At 33.6% G+C, this 13411-nt stretch overlaps 1 protein-coding gene across 1 annotated transcript in view; it reads right to left on the reverse strand.

Moving 5' to 3' along the window:
* Positions 1-13411, reverse strand: part of LOC126777020 (uncharacterized) — a 126159-nt gene that overhangs the window by 54975 nt on the left and 57773 nt on the right. Inside the window, exons 2-3 of the mRNA XM_050499842.1 lie at positions 6534-6691; positions 5810-5912 (exon numbers count right to left, since the gene is read on the reverse strand). Coding sequence (XP_050355799.1) covers positions 5810-5912; positions 6534-6691 — 261 coding nt within the window. The remainder of the gene's footprint in view (positions 1-5809; positions 5913-6533; positions 6692-13411) is intronic.

The following is a 13411-nucleotide window of genomic DNA, read 5'->3' on the forward strand; positions in this document are numbered from 1 at the left end:
TGAAACCGAGCTGAGAGTTTATTAGCTGTTAGATTAATTTATTCGTACTAAGAACAGATAGGTTAAATAAAATATGCAAAATGATAAACTTAGTTGATTGCTGTTGAAGTTCAAATTGTTTAAAGAAATTAACCAGTTCATAAATTTCTAGATGTTATAAGTTCATTGAATGTGTCTAATCTTGATCAGATATTGAAAGCCTCGCTACACACTCGAGCCACACTTCAGTCTTGTTTAAACCCGTTTGTGCTGTCAAGCATATATGGGAAAATGTTAGCTTGAAAACTCACAAGAAAGCTTATATCATTGTTAAAATTAGTTAACAAATTCACAAGTTTTTTTGTATAATTTTCTCAATTTGCCACCGTGTCTCAGGCCGTGTGGATGCTTAACATCAGGCAAGTCAACGGTCAAACGCTGGTCTATTAAAGATAAAAAAAAAACAATCATATCTCTATAAATGTGCTGTCTGTGTCTGTGGTATGTCCTATTATTTGGATATACCTAATTAATTAAGTGCTTGCATGTTTTAACGATTTAATATAAAACCAGTTATCAGTATCTTGGCTAAGCGAGAAATGCTGTTGCGTTATTGGACCATAGAAAAGACATGTCAACTCTTTTAATCATTTTGGTCACAGCAGCGATTCTCAAAAGAAAATAGGCAAGAATATATGCATAGTATATGCAAAGTGCATAAGTGTGCGCTGAATATAACTCTCTATTTCCTCACAATACGATGGGATGGCATTTTCGACGAACGGAAAGATTTCAGGCAAATATGTCAACGTAATGCTCCCTTTGAATTTTAAATCAGGTATGTGTTTTCTGAAACACAAAAGTATAAATTTTAACTAATAATTTTATTAAAAAATGACCATTAAATATAACAAGCCCAATAGATTTTTTTTCTTATTTAAAACTACCAAAACTACTTTTATACACCAGTTTGAAATGAGATCTTGAATTTTGCTCTTACAAAATAACGCTCTCAACTCTTACAGCTTTAGATATAAGGGTGATTTGGCAACAAAAATGTAAATTACCAGAGCTTGAATGTAATTGGGAGAGTCATGGAGAAATTCTGAAGTAAATTTACTAAAATAGGTCAACTATGAATATCAAAATTTTTGAACCCTTATTTCCTATTAAATGGGTTTCATTTTACTTGTTTGAACAAAAATTTTACATTAATATATTAATTAACTATATCTTTATATATAAGTACCAAAATAAACATAAATTTTATATCCTCAAATCGTCCTACAGTTGAAAAAGGCCTTCTCTTGAGGAAAAGGCTTAAAATATATAATTTATTATGCTGCTTAAGAAAATGTCTTGCGTAGTGGGAGGAAAGTAATTGGTTAGCGTTTGAAGATTAAAATAAAATTAAATCTTTTCTATTTAATATTATTTCGTGATGAAAAAAATTTTTTTTAAAAAAACAGACATTGATGTATTCAGTAACACAACAAGTTTGAATATAACGTACGCGACGCCATTACAATCAGTCGTCATCTGTCATTGTTTTTTAAAAATTGTCGTGCTATTTTTATACATTTATTGATTGCCTGTCAATGGAGAAGAACTTATGCCTTTTACTTATTGTTTCACTCAATAAAGGATTACATAGATTATATGTAATATTATCTTTATCCTTTATATATATATTTAGTGTGGAGCTAGTATTCGTTGATTCCCATGCAGGGTAATTTTTTTTTTTTATAGTATAGGAAGGCGGACGAGCATATGGGTCACCTGATGGTAAGTGGTCACCAAACGCCCTTAGACATTGGCATTGTAAGAAATGTCAACCATCGCTTACATAGCCAATGCGCCACCTTGGGAACTAAGATTTTATGTCCCTTGTGCCTGTAATTACATTGGCTCACTCACCCTTCAAACCGGAACACAACAATATCAAGTATTGCTGTTTTGCGGTAGAATATCAATGATAGTTTAACTGCATTCAATTAGTTACGTAACTAGATTGTCAGTAAAGAGTAACTACTGCGTTTCTTGCTCGATAGAATCAACATTCCGCTTACATCTAATAGAAACGAAGCGTAATTCAAAAGCTACCATTGTATTACCTCTTACGGATCAGAAGGCTACAAACAACGGATTTTAGAGTAAATGCAATAAAATTACGGGTAGTGTCACTGATTGGAGTACTGATGAGTAAAATTATAAAGGATTGTAATCGATAACTAGGCTTTATTATATTAAAGATACTAGAACTGGGTAATAAGAATATTACATTATTCCCTTTTTTGTTAATAAAAATAAGCGATTAAAAAAAAACAACTGATTTTGTGTAGATATCTAGAAAAGTATTGTAATTAAATAAGAAAATATTTGAACACAACATATAAATAATATAAAAATATAATAATAATTTTAATTTAATTCTTACAAAAAATTTAATTAGATATTTGATAAATGGTGAGTAAACTAAAATTTCATGTTTACAGACAGATTCTGACATTGACATCGATGCTTGATTATGTATCGAAGTATCGCTTAAAATGGATTCCATAAGACAATCGAAATCGTCCGTCGCACTGGTTTAACAAAGGTGAAAGAATACAATACTTGATTATTCTCGGAAATAAAACGACATTTCGATAAAATTAATGTATTATATGCCATCATAAAATCCTTATATTAAATTTAGCGCGCAATGCTCGTAAGATAATTTTAGAATGAATCCCTTTCCCGCCGTAAAGAGTATCTGTCATTGTTCTGGCTTACAGATTAAAAATGTAGAATATTATTGTTTAATATTTTTTTTTTTTTTTTTTTTTTTTTTTTTTTATAGAAAAGGAAGGCGGACGAGCATATGGAGCCACCTGATGGTAAGTGGTCACCAACGCTCTTAGACATTGGCATTGTAAGAAATGTCAACCATCGCTTACATATCCAATGCGCCACCAACCTTGGGAACTAAGATTTTATGTCCCTTGTGCCTGTAATTACACTGGCTCACTCACCCTTCAAACCGGAACACAACAATATCAAGTATTGCTGTTTTGCGGTAGAATATCTGATGAGTGGGTGGTACCTACCCAGACGAGCTTGCACAAAGCCCTACCACCAGTAGGAATATGAAAAATGACAGATAATCTTCAACAATATTTAATATTAATACGTATTATGTTTAATATTATACATTACAATTTTATTGACTGTTATAAAGGCGACATAGTCATTTTGTCAAGTTGTAAATTGAATCAATAGAAGCCGTTTGTCAATGTTTGGTGTCTACATTGTTCAATACAGCTTCTTGACATCAGCTACATAAAACACTGCCGTGGAGTATTGCAAATGATAATGGACAAGTATTCTCTTCACTAAGACTTTACTGTCTCCATAGCAACGCTAGTTCAAACACCACGCAACAGACCATCTCAATACTACAGAAGCCAGAGCGAATGGAAATTCTTCGCCCACCATAAATGCGAAACCAATCGATTTCTACTTTTTTCCTAATTCAGATAACTATTTACAGAGGAAAAATATCTTTAACGAGTTAATCAAGTCACGTCCAATAGCATTTATCAATATACTATAATATTAAAATAGCAAAATTGCAGCAACAATAATATATACATAATTTATGCTTCGCGTATATTCCTCGATTATATATAAACGTCTTATTAAGAATTGGTACAATTTGGTATTTGTTCTTCGTAAACTAATTATTATGTGAGAAATTTTTAACAATACCTTCTATTACATGACGCTAACTTTTTGTGGTGAAGCATAATAGAGACCTCGTTGCACTTCCCGATGATTCAGAAGGCGTTATTTTTCACCCAGACTTCACACGAGCAAATAACAGCTGTTTGTTTCATTTAATATCAGAAAGAGAAGAAAAACAACAAAAAATAGGTCTAAAGATTAGTGGACAATTTCGTTCGTATATTTGCTAGATATGGAATATTTATCCTTCCATTCGACGTTAATAGCCCTCAATATTGAGAAAGTAATAAATATTAATCATGTTAAAAAATCTGTGCACCAATCATGAAATTTATGTTTTTTGAGCCTGTAATGCCTTACTTACCTTTGAAATCGAAAACAACGCCGTTTGACGTTAGAACTAATGATGAGTGGGAGGTTCTTTTGCTCAAAGTTTATTTAGTGGTAGGAGGACTCCTCCTTGAAGTTAAACCACACAATCGTCACGTCATCAAAAAATATATTGGTTCCCAAAGTTGAGGATGCACTGGCAATGTGAGGGATGGTTGATATTTTTACAGCGACAATGTCTATGGTGGTGACCACTTACCACAAGATTAATTTGCAACTAATTTAAGATTTCTTTTTTTTATTATTGTTGAGTGACAGTTGTCTTCCTCGTTTAATAAAAGCTTAGTGAGTTTCTGAGTTCATTGGACTGGACGGTTTCTGAATTCATTCGGCTAGCCTGATGGTGTCATGTCTATTATGGATCTTCAATAATAGTTTAATAGGATTTAACAATAATTAATAAAAAAATTACTTTGTCAATATTGTAAAAAAATATCTACATTACATAGAAACTCATTTCAATCTTAAAGTTGAAATGTTAACTCTAGATTTATATCCGGTGTATCGTGATTTGTATATCTTGATGGTAAGTGTTCTACGAAGGTTTCCAATATAAATTATCGATTCCAATTCGGTTTGTGCAAACTGCAACGTCGGAGATCTACATTTGTATTGTTTGCAAGCGATTATATGGATCTAGCTTAGCTGTAAACAACGCTTGTTATGTCTTGGAACTCGGAATCGGTTTGTGGAAATTCAATTTTGAGAGAATCCATATCGTTATAGCAACGAAATAAAAAAAGAATCAGGTGAAATATTAACATACAGATATGCGCGTGATTAACTGTGTTCTCTGTGCAAGTACATATTCATAAACGATAAAACAAATTTATTTTCCAAGTTACTATAAACATATCTGTTTGGTATCCCAAGAGGTACGACCATCCCTTCTTTATTATATACTTTATAAAACATATTTATGTATATATTTATTTGATTCGGACTTTTTTTTATAAAAAATATTTTACACTAAGGTTTTTTTAGCATTTTGGCTAAATGCTAAATTTCTATGTGGTATTATCCAATAAATATTAAGTTTATAATTTATTCAAAAAAAGAAAGATGTGACATTACAAAAATAAAGCCAAACCGGGTTTAAAATATCGATAAATAAATTTCGACCATCGTGATAATTTTGAACCCTTTTAGATGTAATATATGAGGACGGTTTTGCTGTGGGTAATTTATCGTTGTGGCGTTGAAATAAACGCTTCAATAGTATATTATAACAGGATAGGATTGACTGCCTCGTTGGTTTAGTGGCGTGATATAAGGCAGACCCGGAGGTCGTGGGTTCAATTCCCAGGTCAGGCCACTAAAAATATATTGGGTTTTTCTGTCAGAAAATTCTCAGTAGCAGCCCGGAGTCTGGAAGTTGGAAGTGTCGTGTCGGATTGCCGTTCCATCGGATTGTGAGAGTTAGGGAATAGAGAGTGCACCTGTGTTTGCACACACGCTTGTGCACTATAATATCTCCTGCGTTGTTGGATAATCTCTCTTGAGATTGACCGCCGTGGCCGAAATCGGTCTGGAGAACATTATTATTATTATAGGAGACCGTTTGGTTATTTAAAACACTAAGTGGGATATCATTTAAGTTACATCGTAATAAATGCTCTTTGAACTATAAGCGAAGGTTTTGTTATGGACCCACAAACCACCTTCCTAACAATTCACATCTCGTAAGGGATTATATTATAATATCGTCACTCACCTGGTTTGATGCACGACATTCCACAAGCTCCATCACAGAGACATTTCTTCTTTTTACTCTTGCAGTCCTCGTCAGAAGAGCATTTCCGAAGACACTTTTGTCCCTGGGAAAAATATTTCATTAGTTTTTTTTTCAATTTCATAACCGGTAGAAGGAAATTATTTGAAAATCTATTAAATTTATAAGATTTTTTTTTGACATTATCATCACCATTTTAAATGTAAAAATCACAACTTAAAATTTTTATTCGTACGGTTCAAATAAAACTTAGTAATGTTCATTACTAATAAAATATGGGACCACTTTGTAGCTATATATTATTTACACATAAATAATCATTAAAATCGATTCATAAACAATATATCAAAATCAAAAATCTTTATATAATTTTATTAATTGCTTGTCAAAATTAATTACTAACGATTCGGAAATAAACACGTCAGAACTGAGAAGAACCGGCGAAAGAATCTCACGGGAGTTTTGTTTTTTTTTATCCTTCCTTCTTCATGAATCATTTCGTCTATTGGTGAAAACCATATAAAAAAAATAATTAGGTAGTTTTAAGTTTATTACGTACGCGCAGACAGATAGACTGAGGGAAACTTAGTTTTATAATATGTAGTGATGCGTAAGAACTTAGTACGAACTGCGTAATAACTTAGTCCAACGGTAAGACAAATGAGAGATCCCACTTGGCTACGAAATTTCAAAAATAATGAATTACAAGTAATGTAGCCTGCTCTTCATCTCTGGGGCACTGGGCTGATGGTGAGTTCCTCGGATTCTTGTAAACTCTTCCATCATCGTCAGCGTCAGCTCTACTGGGCGTGGTCTCATCTTCATCCTCATCCTCCTCCGTCGTTGGACTTGGTAGGGAGGAGACTGGAATAAAAAAGAAAACTTTAGCATGTGAGTGTGAGTGAAGCATTTTTGGATCAGTAATTCAAACAAAAATTGCGCTCAAACAATTAACTTCAAATATTAATTATCTCATTAAATCAAAAGTTGATAATTAAAATATTTATTTATTTTATTTACATCTTATTAGAACTAGATATCCGAACTAGATAGCCGAAATGGCCCAGTGGTTAGAACGCATGAATCTTTTGTTTTGAATTGATGATCGTGGATTCAAACTCGGGCAAGTACCACTGAGTTTCCATGTACTTTGTTTTTATAATTCATCTCGTGCTTGACGGTGAAGGAATACATCACGAGGAAACCTGCATGTGTCTAATTTCATTGAAATTCAGCCAAATGTGTATTCCACCAACCCGCATTGGAGCAGCGTGGTGGAATAAGCTCCTTACCTTCTCCTCAAGGAGAGGAGGCCTTAGCCCAGCAGTGGGACATTCACAGGCTGGTTTAACAACATTAATAAAGCTTAATGTTCATTATCATCATCATTATATATATATATATATATATATATATATATATATATATATATATATATATAATAATATATATATATATATAATAATATATATATATATTATAATATATATATACATTATATTATTATATTCAAATTATATATTTTATTTAGGATCTCCAATAAAAGAGACACACATGTACATCAATAGTAAGTCATTAAAATTTAATTTACATAAGATTCTTTATTAGTAATTACAATTATAAATAAATATGCAAAGTTTTGTTTTCATCGTAGAAAACAAAAGGCACTATATTGTTTGATGACATTTTATTCCGTAATTGACTAGTCTTGAATAAATCCAATAAAGAAGTGCTCATTAAATATTGTCTACAAACGAGGCTTCGACGAATAACCTTCCGACGAGTAGTAGTAGATAAAACAGATGTACGTCTTATTAATGAAGTCTATGTTTTAACCAGAATTCAAGCAGAATCATTTTTTTATAGGGCAACTAATAATATGATACTAAGATAAATGTTTTTAAAACTGTGGATAAAATATATGACTGAGGTAAAAATATCTTCGTCCAACTAAAGCCGGAATTTTATTAATGAACCAAGTTTTAAAAGGTTTCACAAATTATTAATGGGATTTTAGGCAACTCTTTGTTAACGTTTACGAAACTTTCTAACTAAGTAACCCCTATCAAACAGAACAAATACTATGGAGAACAAACATCCAAGCAATATTCTGCTTACACTTATCTCGTAACTTAGTTGGAAGACAAGACAGATTGTAAGTGTATTATTAATTCTGATACTCATTAATAATATTCAATTATCATCAAGCCAAAAGATTTTACTGGGTTGAACCGGTATTTGAACCCAAAATTTGGTGCCTTAAAGGCATGAAAATCCGGATGAAAAATAACTATCATCACTCGTGGACATCCGCAAAACCACGGAACTTGCAGGTGCGTTGACGGCCTTTGCGTGCGTTGACACTTGAAATATCCACGCCAAGTATTCCGAAATTAGCTGCGGCAACAAGAGGGGTTTTTAAAAATGAGGAGATACAAATAAAAGAGTTTTTAACGGTTAATGTGCTGACCTGCTTTTTGGGGTTGAATTTGATCAAGTTTAATCGTTCCCAGGTCAAAAATTTGATTAATAAACATTCGATTTACCTACGAGCTAGATTATATTTAGCCACCAGATGAATAAAGCAGATAGTACATAATGTATAGTGTAAGGTTTTACTGATTTTTAACGATTATTTTGAGATTTTTAGAAAGTAATGGTAATATTTTTAACTAAATTAACACTGGTTGGAAAAAAAGAAAAAAACACGAAAAAATAGACGCGTTCGACGGTTGCCAGGGTGATTGCGGGAATTCCAATAAAAATTGTAATAGAATTGTAAAATATTAATTAGTAATAAATTATATAACAAGATACGTGTGGAAGAGAATAAAATGTTAAAAGTAAATGTGAAGGATTGTTTTACTTGAGTACTTTTACAATAGTTTTTTTTTTTTTTTTCAGCCTTTTGCCGTCCACTGCTGGACGAAAGCCTCCCCCATAGAACGCCAACCATCCCGATCTTGGGCAGTCCGCATCCATCCCGAACCTGCCACCTTTTTTAAATCGTCGGCCCATCTTGTCACAGGGCGTCCTACACTACGTTTGCCTAAGCGTGGTCTCCACTCCAACACGTGTCGGCTTCATCGGCCATCAATGCGCCTGGAGACATGACCAGCCCACTTCCACTTCAGCGAGCTAATTCTAAGCGCGATGTCGGTGACTTTAGTTCTCTGGCGAATGTCCTCATTTCGGATTCTATCTGCCAGAGAAACCCCAAGCATCGCGCGTTCCATTGCTCACTGAGCGACCCTAAATTGGTGGACCAGTCCTACGGTAAGTGTCCACGTTTCGGCACCGTAAGTCATTACAGGTAGGACGCACTGATTGAAGACCCTGGTCTTAAGCGACTGTGGGATCGACGATTCAAAAATATGACGTAACCTCCCGAATGCCGCCCAGCCCAAACGTATTCTTCTTTTAGCCTCCTTCTCAAAGTTGTGCCGGCCAAGTTGTATAGTTTGGCCCAGGTAGATATATTCCTGCACAACTTCAAGTGGAGAGCCATTTACGACCACTGGTCTCGGGGATACATGACGGTTTGCCATAATTTTGGTCTTTTCAATGTTCATCCCGAGACCTACTTGTCTTGAAGAATCGCTCAGGCTGTTTAGCATCTCTTCCAAATCCTGCAGAGTCTCCGCCATGATGACAATGTCGTCGGCAAATCGCAGATGTGTAATGTGTTCACCATTTATATTAATGCCGCGTCCGTTCCAATCGAGCGTCTTGAAGACGTCCTCCAATGCATTGGTAAAGAGTTTCGGTGATATTACATCTCCCTGTCTTACAACGCGATGCAATTGGATTGGTCTTGTGCTCTGATCTTGTACTTGGACGGTCATGGTTGCGGCTTCGTACAAACACTTTACCACCTGGACATACCGACAGTCAATTAGGCATCTCTGCATGGATTCCAGAACAGCCCAGGTCTCGATGGTATCGAAGGCTTTTTCGTAGTCCACAAACGCTAGGCATAGAGGCTGATTATATTCCTCGGTCTTCTGTATTATTTGCCTTAGTGTGTGTATGTGGTCTACGGTACTGAAGCCTTTTCGAAACCCAGCCTGTTCCACGGGTTGGAAGTCATCGAATTTTCGGGCAAGACGATTCGTGATTACCCTCGAAAACAATTTGTAAACATGGCTTAAAAGTGAAATGGGGCGGTAGTTTTTCATTTTACAATAGTATGTATGTATAATGTTAATAAAACCTACCTAACGCTGATATCCTTAATGATGAGCTCATAAAAAGACAAGAATGTGAATACAAATAATAGAAACGACGAGGGCTCTTTTGTTACGAAAGGTTAATTTACTGTTACAGCAGTGTAAACCTTAATAATATATATAAGGGATTCAATTTATACTATTATAACAAAAGCGATTCGGAATTATGGTATTTTGAACCTTAGTACTATTAGTTTAAGGCATAAAATCACTTAATTTCTAGCTTAAAAAACATTTGTAAAAAAAAAAAAATTATATAAATCTTAACTGCAAATAATACTCATTTTACATAAAATAATGTAAGATTATAATTTAAAACATGGTATATTTTATTGTGTATTTATAACTATAATCTTACACCACATTAACGTAGCGTTGAAGTTGTATAAAAAAACCAATTTTTTTAGTAAAAAATTTCGTTTAATAATTTGAAATAATTAAAAAAGACAAGTGGAAGAAGGTGTCATGAAACTAAATGATGATTTTGAGTAATTTTCTGTTTTATATTTTTGAGTAAATTACTAATTCGTGTACATAAGACATTGATAATTACGTTTGTAGCTCTTGAAGTTTTAAAACATGAGAACTGACGGTACCATGTTGTTAATAGTGACTTAAATTTCTATTTCATCGATGATTTACCTCCATTCCCTTTGTTTTCAATTACAAAAATGAAATTCAAGCATGTCAAATCTAAATATAAAATGGGTGAAACTGCGAACCGCAATTACTTATACACCAATATTATATATTAAAAACTCCAAACGCGCCACATCTTCTGGTATAAGTTTTATAGACAATGGCTTAGCAGTTTTTTTCAGTTAGATATTACAAAGTCTCCTATAAAATAAATATATTCAACCATTAATATGAAAATATATCTTTAAGTTAAGTGAACATTACTTATTAAACAAAATCATTGACATTTTACGATCTGACTTGGTGAAACTTAAATAAAATGCAATACTGAAACCGAACCAATTTTATGAAATATATAGTTGGTGATGAGCCTATTATGACAAACACCAAGTTAAAACAATAACCTTCAAAACTCGTACCCAGCTAGGCTAAGACCAGTCAGAATGAGCGCCCCCTCTACAAACTTTAAGTTATTTGAGGGCTTGGTGCAAGCTAATATTCATAAATTATTCTGTAAAAGCGTTAATAGCGCAATAGCTTACGGGCCGCCCAGCGATGTAAAAGTCGCAAGTGTGTAACTAACTCATTCGTCATCCCCACTCCTAACACAACCTGTACGGTTAATTGGAGAGGTAAATAGGAACATTAGTAATTTCTTAAAAACGGGCATTTCAAGTATTATTATTTTTTGTAAACTCTGTCTTCTAGTAAAGTCTTAGTTCTATTGTTGGCGGCACAACGGAAATCATCGAAGTGCATTGCGTGGAGTAGAGACATCGCATCGTGGTACGATATACGACCAACATGCGAAGTCGTATCGGGTATGTGTTTTGACCCTCACAGTATCAATGCTTTAAGTAATGATAACAATACAGTGATACTTAAGTTAATTACTATAGTCAATATTGAATATCTTTCTGACATTTCACGATCGTTTCCGATGAGCTTCGAGTTGGTTCTTACGGAATAGCTCTGCAGTACCTAAAACTAGGATGTTTAACTTACAAAGTTTATTATGAAAACAAGCCACAACTTGTTTGTTCTGTGCAACGCATATGAAACCGGAGTTGAACAACAAAGTTATGCAACGTGAGCATAAAGTTAGATTTATTGACCCAATTCTAAGCAAATAGGATTATTTTATAATAACGTTTGTCTTTTATATAAGATTAACTGGTAACAAACGATATTAATTAAATTAATATTTATTTATTGGATTGTGCAAGCCCCTTTGGGTAGCACCCATACATCATGTATATTCTTGGCATTATTGCGTTTCAGCCTAAAGGTGAAATGATCCAGTAATTACAGGCATCAGCGACATTGGTTGGCGATGTTGGGTAGGTTAATATTTCTTACAGTGTCACCGCTTATGGTCATCCGATAGCAAGTGGTCACTAATCACTTTTTTTGGTATACGAGCAGGAGGCTTACCTGATGAAAGTTAGTCACTTTCATTCCACCGCCCATGGACAATTGCAACACCCGAGGTGACCCATTTTCCAGTGCTACCTATTATACATTAAAGAAAAAATTTGAATATCGAATCGAAAATAAATGAAAGAAATTATAGCGGCGTTATAGCATTCGGCCTCTCTAACTTGCAATCGAACACTGTCATTACCCGATTCTGATCCATCGCAGCCTTAATGACGTGAGCATTGGAGCGTTGGAGATCGTAACGCGTCAGTTTTTAATGGTCAGATTTATTTGAAAAAGCTACGGTAGTTCGAGTGCTTTAGTCGAGAGTTTTTGATGCGTTGTCTCGCTTTGTGGCGGGAAACGCTTGTGAAAAGTGCATCGTAGAATTCCATTCGGAACTTTACAGAAACTTGAGCAGCTCGGAATATTCTAGGTCGGAATGGACTTTTTATTCGTGATTTTTCTGTAATGAAGTTGATATAGAGAATGCCACGAACAAGGGAGTGTTCTATACACGTTTTCATGTATTTACTCAATCGATCATAATGAAATTTTGCATAAACCTTAGTTATGGTATAAAAAAGGATATATGGTACTAACACTTATGTACAGAGTTTATATATTATTTAAAAAAAAGAAAACTATATCTTTCAATATCTATGAAGCATATACAATAACTTAAATTAGCAAACAAGATAGATGTTGGTCTGTGTATCCTACTATTATTGCGATCTTTAAAACAGTATAGTAGCTGATATGCTGCACCGATCCAGTGAAGAGTTACAACAAAATTGATGATATAAAAACCACCATGAATGCCAACTTCCTCGTTAATGGGTTATTGAATTAAACATACATATAAATATAATGGCAAAGATAAATACCTAGGCAGTTTATCTTAAACTTCCTGTCATATGATATCAATTGGTAAAATGATATATGTACATAAAATAATCTCTTATTATTGAATTACATTAATTTCCTCTTCAAAAACTCGAAGGTTTTAGCGTGACGGATATTACTTTCATTAATTTTTTTCGAATGCTAAAATGGGTGTGTAGAACACTGATAAGATTTTTTTTAAATAAAGAACTCAATATATATTTGATTAAAATAGATTTTACAAGTTATTATAAAGTCTATTTGAAATCAAATAAAAGCAGCCAGATGTCATGATAGCAATATATAAAATACCCACTAAATTTTCACTAAGAATTTAGATAAATAAATGTATTTTTTGACGTTTGTGTAAACCAACCTGGGCGTCACTAACTATCACTCATAATATTTATCC

The sequence above is a fragment of the Nymphalis io genome, chromosome 22 (genome assembly GCF_905147045.1).
Source record: "Nymphalis io chromosome 22, ilAglIoxx1.1, whole genome shotgun sequence".
NCBI classification, from domain to species: Eukaryota; Metazoa; Arthropoda; class Insecta; order Lepidoptera; family Nymphalidae; genus Nymphalis; species Nymphalis io.